This window comes from Bombina bombina, chromosome 3 (genome assembly GCF_027579735.1).
Source record: "Bombina bombina isolate aBomBom1 chromosome 3, aBomBom1.pri, whole genome shotgun sequence".
Classification (NCBI taxonomy): domain Eukaryota; kingdom Metazoa; phylum Chordata; class Amphibia; order Anura; family Bombinatoridae; genus Bombina; species Bombina bombina.
Window position 1 is genome coordinate 1,014,716,222 of NC_069501.1, and position 13,334 is coordinate 1,014,729,555.

Genomic DNA, 13,334 nt, shown 5'->3' on the forward strand with positions numbered 1-13,334 from the left:
TTTTATTATCTTTCCTTTAGGTCTCTTATTTTGAGATTTACTTGGATAAAATCAGAGACTTACTTGATGGTAAGTTAGCAGACAATGAACTATTTACTCTTGAGAATTGGCCATTTTAAGTCTAATTAAGTCTGTAAGGCACATTCATCCATAAAGGGACAGTAAACATTCATAATAATGTTATATAATTTTGCACACAGTGCAGAATTATATAACATTATTTTGAGCGGTAACTTAAAAAATGAAAAGTATTTCTAGATTTTGAAGTGTAAAGTTGGACTCCACTCCAGGATCTACTGAACGGGTCTTAGTTATCCAAAGCGCTACGCAGGCTTGCTGGCTAGTCACAGCACGCCCTGTCGTGTCATAGCTCTACCTGTTATGTAGTTATGTTTTAAAATATTGAAAAGTATGTGCTTCCACTATATACAGTTAGTAATTCACATCACTTTAATGAGATCAAGATAAGTAAGCATTTTAATTTAGTCGTAAACCCAGCAACTGACTGGGGATATTTCCAAAGGCAATGTTAAAACTATATTGCATTTCAACAAAAACCCAACAAGCAAGTAGGAGTTTTGAGTTATAGAGCCCCATTTAACAAGACACAGATGGATAAAGTTCCCAAATAGGTAACTTGTTCACCTATGCTAGCAGCAACCCGGCAGCGTGGATCGTTCACCTTGATTTGTCATTGTACAAAAAAATCATTGTGTGTTGCCATCCTTTGCTCTCACGCAAGAACAGGGACTGTCATTTACCCCAAACAAGCTCTAACTCTCTGATGTGATGGAGAGGTCAAGAAACAGCAGTTGTATGCCTCTGCTTCTTGATAAATGGTGCCTTTACTGTTTATTATGCTTAAGCAGAAATAGTGGCTTGTTGTTAAATCAAACGTATGCATAGCTTGCAAATAATAGTTTACCCTTTAGAGCTAACATTTGAACTTAATCCACTGTTCATTTCAGTAACAACATGTATTTTTTTTTTCATAGTATCTAAAACTAACCTCTCTGTGCACGAAGACAAAAATCGTGTTCCATTTGTCAAGGTGAGAAAGGGCATTATACTTGTTTTGCTTTGTGGCTTTCTTTTTATGGTCATTGCACAAACCCGTACCAGACCCAGTGTGCACTTAAACAAATCATAAAAAGGGTATAATGGAAACCTGAGACATTTCTGACATTTGTAAATCACTGTCTATATTCCTGCCACAGACTTTGAATCCCTCTGTAATTATTTGACTATATATAACTATGGTATAGGTGCCAAGAATATCCTGTTTGGTGCATATACAATAGTAGTTAGTAGAGGCTTTGTTGAAAAACATTGAACCAACCTAGCATTGAAACAAATATCCAAAGTCAAACAACCCTAAAATGTAATTACAAAAAGTGTTGTAAAACTGTCAACAACTCTCAAGTCATGTTAATAATGAATTAATCGCAGCATTGTATTTAGTTGTTGTGTTGCCCTAGGCATTGGGAAACCTGCTGACCCACAACAATCAGACTTAAAGTGACAGTCTACCATAGAATTGTTATTGTTTTAAACGATAGATAATCCCTTTATTACCCATTCCCCAGATTTGCATAAACAACACAGTTATATTAATATACTTTTTACCTCAGTGATTACCTTGTATCTAGGAACCTTCTTCCAGCCCCCTGATCACATGACTGTGACTGTTTATTATCTATTGTCTTAAGTTTAGCATTGTTTTGTGCTAAATCTTAAATAACCCCCTGTGCCTGAACACAGTGTTATCTATATGGCCCACGTGTACTTTCTGTCTCTTTGTGTTGAAAAGAGATTTAAAAAGCATGTGATAAGAGGCAGCCCTCAAAGGCTTAGAAAAAAGCAAATTTGATGATAAAAGTAAATTGGAAAGTTGATTAAAATTAAAAGTCCTATCTGAATAATGAAAGTTTAATTTATACTAGACTGTCCCTTTAAATTACAGGAAAGGGGGACAAAATAAATTATGAAAGTATTTTGCAAAGTTTTTTCACATAATAAAACATTTTATAATATAATCTCAAAGTATTAACTGTCCCTATAAGGAGGTAGTTGACATAGAAAATGAATATGAGGTATCACATGCATTTCAGAACTACATCAAAGCTGTACTGAAGCAAAAAGCTGTTTAAACACCTTGCTAGTATAACAATGAAAGTGCTGCCTAAGATATGTGTAAACCAGTGTTGTGAGGCAGCTCTAACAGGGAATTGGTAGACATTGTTGGGGGATTACTTGTTCTTGTCCGACCAGCGTTAGGCAGAAAATACTAACCAGGCTTCGTTTTCTGGGTTAATCCTTTCACTGCTACTAGTGTTAGACCTCATTTCTTGTACTATTATAAATGAAAAAGCAATTGCAGATTACAACTCAGGCAGTTTATCCTATTTCAGAGCAGCTTTTAAGATATCAAAGGCCAATTTCCGCACTACAGATTATCCTAGTTGAAAGGGCTCCATTTGTGTCTGTTCATGATGTTCCTTATGGATACAATTTCTTCTATAATAGTTTGTGTAAATAATATAATTCTCTCAAATGGTTATAAAATTAATCCAATATTTTGTTCTATTTTATTTCAGTTTATAATAACATGTAGTGGTAAAGTCGTGTTTGTTAGGTAGGAAAGCAAGAAAATCTAGAAACACTACTCAACATTTTCTGTCATCCATACAAAACAGCAGTATTCACAGCAAGTTATAAGATAAAATATTTTTCTTCACATTGTTTTTAGGAACAAAAATTCAACATGTTTAGATACAGCTCTTTCAATTGGATGACAGGAAATAGTTTATTGCCCCATTAAAGGGACATGAAAAACAAAATTAAACATTCATAAATTATATAGAGCATGCAAATGAAAAGATCAAACCTTTCCAATTAACTCCAATTACCACATTTACTTTGTTCTTTTCATATCCTTTGTGGAAAAGCATTCATCACTACTGAAAGCTAGCTGCTGATTGGTGGCAACAAAATATGCCTCTTGTCAGCTAGCTCCCACTAGTTTATTGTTGCTATGAAATTATGTGTGTAACCTCTTTGGAGAGGATACATACACAGTTATAAATAAGCAATATTGTAAAAATAAAATGCACTAACATTTTATAACATTTTCTACATCTGCTTGGGGTTGTACTGTAAATATAAATAGATTAACTGAAGCGAATAAGATGGGATCATTTCTTCTTATTTGTGAAAATATTTTGGTAGTTTTGTCATTGTATAAATGCATACCAAACACAATTCTAATCAGGCAACACACCAACCAATATTTAAGTTAACATAATAAAAAAAGCATATATCCACCTAATCATACAAATAAAGAATTGTTAATTGGTTACTTGATTTGACAGCAGATTATACATGTATTATAGGAACAGCCGCTTATGACTACATTGAAATGTTAATGGACCACTATTAAAATCACAACACAAACCCGGTTCATAGTTTTATTCTAAAGGCTTGCAGGTACACAGATTAGTCTGGCACTAAAACCCAACAATATCCAGGGCTGATCACAGGCTGCGTTTCTACTGCAGGATATTGATGCAAAGCACTTAGTATCATTACGTGGACTCTAGGGGTAGCATGTAATTGGATTGCCATTATGTAGCTTCACTCAATGATTTGCAAAAAAAAATTATTCTGGGCAAAAAGCACCTCAATTTTTTTTTAAATGTATTATTATTATTATTATTATACTTTATTTATCAAGAGCCATCATATTCTGCAGCGCTGTCCATGTATACAATTCATTTAAATACAACAATGATATAAAACTTGTAAGAGACAGGACATAATTTACAAACACATACAGGAGGAATTGAGGGCCCTATTCCCGTGGGAATTTACAATCTAGAAGGGTAGGAGGTTGGGAAACAGGAGGTGAGGACTGCAAGATTGAGAAAGATGTTAATGCAGAGTTAGATGAGGGAAATGTTAGGTAAGTGAAATTAATTTATTACTGAGTTGGTTGGTAGGCTTCCCTGAACAGAAAAGTATTCAGGGAGCATTTAAAGGAAGAAAGATTAGGGCAAAGCCTGACAGCACGAGGGAGAGTGTTCCAGAGGGTAGGTGCTGCACGACAGAAGTCCTGCAGTCTAGCATGAGAGGAGGTGATAGTCACGGATGCAAGGAGTAGGTCATTGTTGTATCTTAGTGGGCGGACTGGAGTATACTTGTTTATTACAGAGGATAGGTAGATAGATATGTAGTTTTCTCCTATTATATATTTATTAATATTAAGTTTTGTTTTGGGATTTAACAACCTGACAGTTATAAAAAGCTGGAACACATTGCTATGTAACGATTTAAAGCTATTTCTGGCAGTTAAAAGGTTAATTGAAGAATCAATGAGCTAGATGGGCTATTCAATATAAGTCACAAGTCAATGACACTAGTAACTCAATGTTACTCCTAGAATCATAAAGAAAAGTGTCTGAATATTCAGTCCCATACAAAAAAAATGGGCTTTGTATTCTTCATCTTCAAGTTGTGAGCTTTCTCATGGTCTCACTGACACTAAAAATATATTTAAAAAATTCTCTTATTTTGAAGAAAACAATTAAGGGATTGATTACTCTATCTGTGATTTGCTCCCAAAATGTCTTTTTGATTTCTGCACAAATTGGTCATCGAGTTTCATGGGTGATTACAATGCAAAATCGATTTGTTTGTTTAAAGCGCACTGCTGTGAACACCTTTCCTACAGAAATCCCCCAGAAAAGGCCTTTTTCATATGTAAAGTACTTGTTTTCAAAATTGTGAGGTTACCCGAAACTGACTGATACAATAGCCCATTCACACCTCTTAAGGTTACAGTAAAGGTCTAGTCAAGTAACTCTTTTGTTCACTGTGAAAGGTAAATACTCATTAACCTAAAATGCTTATAGCTATTTGGTTTTGCAGGCTTTTCAATTGTGAGACTAAAAGACACGTTCTTCCTTGGATTGAAAAGTGAGAGAGCTTTTTTCTATTCTTTTAAGACCTTCACCTGAAACTTAATTGATTAAAATGCCTGCACAAAGAATACCCTACGTGACCTGCATAGCCTATTATATGTTTATAACTTTATTTCAGTTCTGAAAGGGATCTCCCAGAACCTGCAGATCTTGCAGCTTTAGAGGGATTTAAAAAGTAAATACATTTTCTAAGCATCTAGCTTTCACTGCATTCCAGTTGCACATGGGCATCAAAACTTATTTAGATACCTGCAGTGAAAAATTAGAGGGAGGTGCATGAATGTATTAAGTGTTTATTGTCCCTAGAATCTAGTCAAAGGCCTATACACAATAAAACCTGTTTGTACAATAGATATCTTTCTGAAAAGACTCATAGCAAGTTTGCAACTTGAAAATTGGAGATTTCCAAGAGACTTTTTCTCTCCTCCTTGTTACAGCCATGTGTTACTCAATCTACTACATAATAATTAAAGGGACACTGTACCCAAATTTTTTCTTTCGTGATTCAGATAGAGCATGACATTTTAAGCAACTTTCTAATTTGCTCATATTATCAAATTTTCTTCATTCTCTTGGTATCTTTATTGGAAATGCAAGAAAGTAAGTTTAGATGCCGGCCCATTTTTGGTAATCAACCTGGGTTGTTCTTGCTGATTGGTGGATAAACTCATTCACCAATAAAAAAGTGCTGTCCAAAGTTCTGAATAAAAAACAAAAGCTTAGATGTCTTCTTTTAAAATAAAGATAGCAAAGAACAAAGAAAAATTGATAATAGGAATAAATTAGAAAGTGGCTTACAATTGCATGCTCTATCTGAATCATGAAAGAAAAAATTTGGGCTCAGTGTCCCTTTTATGGGAGCTGCATCTATCTTGTATCAGTTAAATTACTGCCACATAGAACAAGTCCCTCTATAAAAGATACCATCATCATAAAAACATCTTTAAAAACATTACTACACAACAGAATTAATCATAGAAAATAAGACTTATTGAAACATTGCACTCTAACGAATACTCAAAAGAAAACTTAAAAACAGTTAGTGAGAAATGAAAGAAAAATATAAAATAAGACAACCGTGACAACTGACCAAGGCACAAGATACTTCACAGGGCAATATAGTATGAATTTCACATTCTCTTGAATGAGGTTTAGGCCGCGTCTATAGAACACACCTGGATGCCCATGCCTGCTCCCCATTCACCCATGCATGGTTTCTGAGATGCAACTCATTTTATGCAGTAAGATTTCTTCACCTTAATAAAACACCCATGTGAATAGTTTACAATTACAAATTCCCATATTCCATTTAACAATCATGTTTCCTAAGGTATGCAGTTATAATTATTGTTTTTTTATCCCAACTGTACACATTAATCGCTGGAAAAAATAGGTGAGGTGCGCCTTAATACATTTCAAACATGACCTCGCCTTTACTAAGTGGCCCCTCAATAGCCTTACAAGTGTCTATGAATCTAGCCCAATGAGTCTTTCCAGTCATTATAAGATAGATTACCAATATGTACCTAAAAAAAATTGTTTTATTCATGTCAGAATTTTATTTTTATTATCTGTTTTACCATTATTTATATGTGACATAAATTACTTTAATAGACGTGTAAAACCCAATTATAGTTACTGGAAGAAAAAGTATGTTTTTGTGGTGCCATGTACTAGGTGGCATATTTATATGAAGCTTTATATTTGTTCTGACTATGTAGGGCTCCAGATTCAATTTCATTAAAAAAACCTGGATATTAAAAAGAAAAAAAAAAGGCATTGGTCTTGTTAAGAGCTTCTGTTTTGTTTGAATGAACCTAGGCCTTGTATTGTACATAAATTCTTGACTTGCTATTTAATCCATATTTTTGTGCAGGGCTGCACTGAGCGCTTTGTCTCCAGTCCTGAGGAGATCCTGGATGTGATTGATGAAGGAAAGTCCAATCGGCACGTGGCTGTGACAAGTGAGATTTGCATAGGAAATGATCTGTTTCCTTTTTTTTCTTTTTTCTCAATTTGTTGTATTTTTGTTACTTAATACTCCCTCTGTATTAGAGCATTTTTTATGACCTTATTGCCTGCATTTAACTATATGTTGAACCACTAAAAAGAGGTTAAACCGTAAACACATAGTTAAAGTCAGCACTGGAGGGGCAATTCACTTGCGATCTTGAGCTGAACATAGGCCTGTGAGGAAATCACAAGTGATATATGTGTGTAGCTTTCATAATCATTTTTCTTTAATATGTATTACTACTTTATAATTCATAGGCATTTATTTTTCAGTTACTGGGGTAGATACCCTAACAGTCCTGTCAATCCTCTCTAGTCTCACCAATCCTATACTATTGTATGGAAAACATTCACTGTGTGTGAGATTAGTGTGTAATATCTCAACCTGTGATACATGTACCCCTACACTAGTAGCATTGGTACCCCAAGCCTTGTACTTTCATTATTTGTTTGCCATGCTGCTGCTAAAGTAAACATTCATTAAATAACAAAAAGCAGTAGTTTTTTTCTAACTAACAGGACATATTGTGAATATTTCCCTGTCAGGACTGGTCAGCTGCTCCCTCACTGTGACTGACTCACCTGTGCTCAAGTTGGAGAATCTTTAAAGTCTGGCTCCATTTAATAAAAGGAGTTGAGAAAACCTATAAAATGTGCCACTGAGAAAGGGCCAGCTAAAGTATATTACTGTGAATAAAGATCACAGGGTCAGGTGCAAAATAAAATGTCACAGTAAAATATTGCAAGTAATTTGCACCGCAGTAAAATGTGCAAGGTAAAGTGAACAAAAGAGTGGTTCACAGAAAAATAAGCCAAATATACTGTATGAAACATGCACAATACACTGCCCGCAGGGCTGGCTCAAGACATTGTGCTGCCTGGGTCCAAGATCAAAATGACGGCCCCCCTGTGACCCCGCCCCCCCGTGACCCCGCACTGAACTATTTACAACCTGTGTGCAGGTATTAAACTTTGAAACATATATTTTTAAAATGTTATTAAGCACTGTTAACTGCAGACACTGCTACATTATTGATTATACAAGTACAATCACTAACTTACTTAACGCTTAGGAATTGCATCGCTTGCAATCAGAGTGGCAGCTCACCTCTGCCAACTACCGCCCACCCCTCTCAACAGAAGCCCACGTGCAGGTTGTAACCATATGCTGTGCGGCTTTCTGCATCAAGTGGACTACGCAAATCTACACTGCACCACTGTGTGCCTGACTGTCTGCCATAAACTTTTGGGGTTAAAGACAGAGCCACAGGCCTATAGCGGTGCGGTGCTTTGGTTGGACTGTGTGGGTAATCAATTGGTGGGCAGGGCTAAGGCAGCTGTCCCACTACTGAAATACACTATAACTGTGCACAGCTGGCCTTGCAGGCAGCAGGTATAGCATGATGATGCGATCAGCCATCTGGACCCCGCTGTTATGCTGCTGCCGCCTGCTGTGTCAAGTTGCGAGTGCTTCCTCCTCAAGAGGATACAGAGTTTAGGAGCAGTCCGTCTGGATCTCACAGAAGTGCTGCCCACTGTCGAGTGCCGCCTGGGCCATTGGACCCACTTGGTCCCATGGTTGAGCTGGCCCTGACTGCCCGCATTTATCATTGCACAAGCCGCCCCCCCCCCTGTTTGCACGCTGTCAATCACTCATGTAATTCTGCAGCCAAAGGTGCTCACTTCTTAAATGTAGCCTATGGGCTCTATTTATGACCAGTGAACGCTGCTTCGGAGGCCCATCGTTTCAGGCTCAAATGAAACGGAAGTTAAGAAGCAGCGGTCAGCTTTTAGGTGGCAGATTGAAATCATTCTGATCCAATACGATCAGGATGATTGGCATCCCCTGCTAGAGGCCGATTGGCCACCAGTGAGCACGGGGCGGCATTGCACAAGCATTTCACCAGAAATGCTTGTGCAATGATAAATGCAGACAGTGTATGCTGTCTGCATTTAGCAATGTCGAGTGGACATGATTCGATATATTGAATCATGTCTGCTCGACATATGATAAATTAACCCCTATGTGTGCTGTTTGTGGTTTTCATTATTATTTGTTTTAATATTTTCAAAGATTTGATGAGTTCAGTAAAAATAAAAAAATATTTTAAAGGGATAGTAAACACCAAAAATGTTATGGTTTCAAATTATGGGATATGCATAATTGTATCTTATTTCTCATATGAGAGATTGATCAATAATATTTACATGCTGAAATTGGGGTACTTACACTCTGCAATTGGGGTACTTAGGAACAAAAATGTATGACTGGAGGACATTGACATAGGACACTGACTTTTAAAATATTACATCATCAACATAAATTAACTCGTAATCAAAAAAGAATAGAATATTCAGTAAAGAAATAACAATACATAAACCTACCAATAACATAGCTAAGGGAAATTAGAGCAATGGATCCAAAACATGCTGTGTACATCTAATACAACTGGCTCATGGTCAAATGAAGCCAACTATCTTCTAAAATAACTGTCCAACTATATTTATCAATAACATAACACAAGAAATACATAAAATATTTCCATAAATATATTTCAGACAGCTCTGTAGACTATATTCTCTCTCTGATATAATTTTGTCTATATATTGAAAATACAGAAATACCAAATGGGTTTAGAATCAAAGAGAGAGAGAAAAGAAAGGAAAAACAATTCCAATTGCAACAAACTTCAAGATGTCCTCCTGATGTTCCTATCCCAACTGAAAGCCAAATAGCTAGAATAGTTCAAGCTCTCTAAAACCAAATGAGTTTTGTAAAATCTCCATAAACTGAAAAAAGTCCATTCTACCTCTTTAGGCCAGAGATCCTCTTTGGTGACAATTATATTCCTTATATTCTTCTCAGTATTTCTATATTTCAGGTTGTTCCATTTTGCATGTTTCTTATTTTCTTCCATTAAGTAATTTGCACCATTATGTATTTTTCAAAATAGATTTCCTGCTTCTTTATTTTTTCTTTGGTAACTTAATATTTTCAAATGGAAACGAATCTTGTCAATAAAATATCCGCTCCACACTACTTTCCATCATTTTAGTTTATTTATGTATATTGGTTGTCTCTGTATCTCTTTGCTTAATACAACACTTCTCTATCAATTTAAGGAACCACATTCCCTGTCTCACCATTTCATTTACTTCTATTCCAGATATGAATGAGCACAGTTCCAGAAGCCATAGTATTTTTCTCATCAATATCAAACAGGAGAATGTAGAGACTGAGCAGAAGCTAAGTGGAAAGCTCTATTTGGTTGACTTGGCTGGCAGTGAAAAGGTTAGAGTGTTAGCCAACAGCGCTTCAATGTAACGTTATATGCCCTCAAATCTGTAAGCATTAGGAATAACACAAAACTAAAAACTATGGGCCAGATCACATTTTAAAGCTTTAAAAGGTTAGTGAAGTGAATTTTTAATGCTAAATTCATGAATTTAACACGGATTTGTTGTATGCACTTGAATCACATAACCAAAGCACTGCTTTTCCATGTGCGCATAAAACGTGAGCATCATACATTGTGTTAACACTAAAACAATTATTTGATCACAAATAATGTACCCAGAAGACCACACTAGTGTAAAATGACCAATTAAAGTACATTTTGGTGACTTTCTAAATTAGCAAACATGCAAATGTACTTACAATGATGTACATTTTCAACACTCCCAGACAAATAGAATTGTGTTTGTAAGTGCAGATACTCACGCAAACACTTACTACATGGGTTCTGGACGCATAAAAAAAAGATTATTGCTTGATTAACGTGCGTGCTAACCCATATTTGATTGACACAAAATACATTGAGTATTAATGCTCTGCACATCCCATTGTAAATATAGGTATATGGAATATATAAAACAAGTGTTACACACTAATGTTAACCAACCAGTAAGACTATATTTACTTTACCATGTATCTTAGCAGTAAAAGTAGAACACATAACAGATTATATTTCAGGAGTGGTTTTTTTTGGCCTTATTAATATATGTGTTTTAATTGGTAAGACTAACCTCCTATAAAAATGTTTGGTTGAATGTATTACTACTCATTCTGTATCATTTTAAAATATTGAAATGTGGACTTAAAGGGATACTAAACCCAATTTTTTTTTATATATATATATTTATATATATATATATATATATATATATATATATATATATATATATATATAGTTCAGATAGAACATGCAATTTTAAGCAACTTTCTAATTTATTCCTATTATCAACTTTACTTTATTCTCCTGCTATCTTTATGTGAAAAGGCAGGAATGTAAACTTAAGAGCCGGACCATTTTTGGTTCAGCACCTGGGTAGCGCTTGCTGATTGGTTTGCTACATTTAGCTACCAATCAGCAAGCGCTACCCAGGTGCTGAACCAAAAATAGTCCGGCTCTTAAGTTTATATTCCTGCTTTTTTAAATAAAGAAAGCAAGAAGACAAAGAAAAATTGATAATAGGAGTAAAAGAGAAAGTTGTTTAAATTGCATGTTCTATCTTAATCATGAAATAAATAAAAATGTGGGTTTAGTATCCCTTTAATGTATCAATACAATATTGGCCCTCTGTGTTAGGTTGAGTTTGTCATATTCATTTCTTTTTATACGCCCAGGTTAGCAAAACTGGAGCTGAAGGTGCAGTTTTAGATGAGGCTAAGAACATCAACAAGTCTCTGTCTGCCTTGGGGAATGTCATATCTGCCCTGGCCGAAGGAGTGGTAAGAAACCTCAAACCCTACTGACAATTTTATTGTCCAGATAAATCAGTAAATAACCCAAATTAACAAGACCCAGAACATATAATTAGCAATGTGTTTGTGTTTTGTATCTAAGTTAAATTACTAAATGTTTTTGTAAAAAATATAATTTTCTGCAACATAACAGGATAAATATAACAAGGAGCAGCTTATATAATATACAGTCACAGAAGGCTAAATCACAATCACGTTCATCTATATGCAACAGGACTGGTGCATATTAGCATCCCTGTTACAGCTTGAATCATACCAAAATAGTGGTGCAGATTTATTTTAATTTATTTTTATCAAGGAAGCACAGAAAAGCAACAATTAAATATATGTAACAAGGTAAATCCCTGGTGTAGAAAGCTCCATGGTGAAATGTCTCAAATAATTGCATTTTCCATTAAAGGGACATACTACCGAAATGTTGAATCATTGAAAGTGATGCAGAATATCTGTAAAAGGCTGACTAGAAAATATTACCTGAACATCTCTGTAAAAAAACGGCAAGGGAGCTTCCAAAGTCTCTTTAGTCAACTGTATTTGCTCTGCAATTCTGATGGCTTATGACCTTGTTTTTGCATTAGCGCAATCAACATTCTGCAGGAAGAATGTACAATCTGTTTTTCCTCATATGTAGCCAGGGGTTTTCTTCTGGCTATTGACTTCTTATGGACAGCGTTGGGATTGACTCCAAAGTAATGTCTTCACTCTCATATTAGAACCATTTGTTGTCTGTATGTGTGTATGTATGTATGTGACTGTGTGTGTATTTATGCATGTATGTGTGTATGTGTGTGTGTGTATGTTTGTGGAGCCAGCAAACTACAGACCTTGTTACTACAGCATGGGGGGAGGGGGGTAAACAGTGTCACTATACAGTACCACTATATACAGTACGGGGGGCTGGACTATCACAGACTACTGTGGTCACTTTATAAAGTATTGGGGCGGGTAGGGTCAGGCCAGCCATCTCACCGGCAGACTACAGACTGTGTCACTGACTCACTATATACAGTACTGGTGGGTTAAACAGTGTCACTATATACAGTAATAGGGGGTCAGACCATCTCACAGACGGTGGGCACAGGGTACCTCCTTTTGCAGACATGCAATCTGATTCACATTTTTTTACTGTGTTAAATGTTAAAAAAAATTTGAATCAAATTTTTTTTTTTTGAAGGGCTGGGGGGGACCTTCTTAGATTTTTGCACCTGGGCCCTGTGGTTTCTATTTACGCCTCTTTGAAAACGTATAGTTTTATCTACTTGTTAATTAAGCAAAGAATAATAAAGAAGACTTTGTAATGTAAATAAAATAATTAATCTTGATCCTTGGCTGACAAAAATAATAGGCAGAAACATTAATTTGTTCTATGAGAAAGTACACCTGTGTTATTAAAGAAATATACTATATATCCCAGCACATGTTGTAGAAATTCTCAACAATATTCTAAACAAATATAACTTTTTAGTATACTATTTTTGTATAGACTCCACCAAATTTTTATCGTAATTTTATTTTTGGCAATAATATCCCTATGAGGCTTATTTATGAAATGTCTGTCGGACCTGATCCGACAGTGC

The 13,334-nt window shown here is 35.5% G+C and overlaps 1 protein-coding gene across 1 annotated transcript in view; it reads left to right on the forward strand.

The window, feature by feature from the left end:
- Nucleotides 1–13,334, forward strand: part of KIF5A (kinesin family member 5A) — a 189,366-nt gene that overhangs the window by 93,402 nt on the left and 82,630 nt on the right. Inside the window, 5 exon segments of the mRNA XM_053708192.1 lie at nucleotides 21–69; nucleotides 996–1,051; nucleotides 6,856–6,943; nucleotides 10,160–10,284; nucleotides 11,620–11,724. Coding sequence (XP_053564167.1) covers nucleotides 21–69; nucleotides 996–1,051; nucleotides 6,856–6,943; nucleotides 10,160–10,284; nucleotides 11,620–11,724 — 423 coding nt within the window.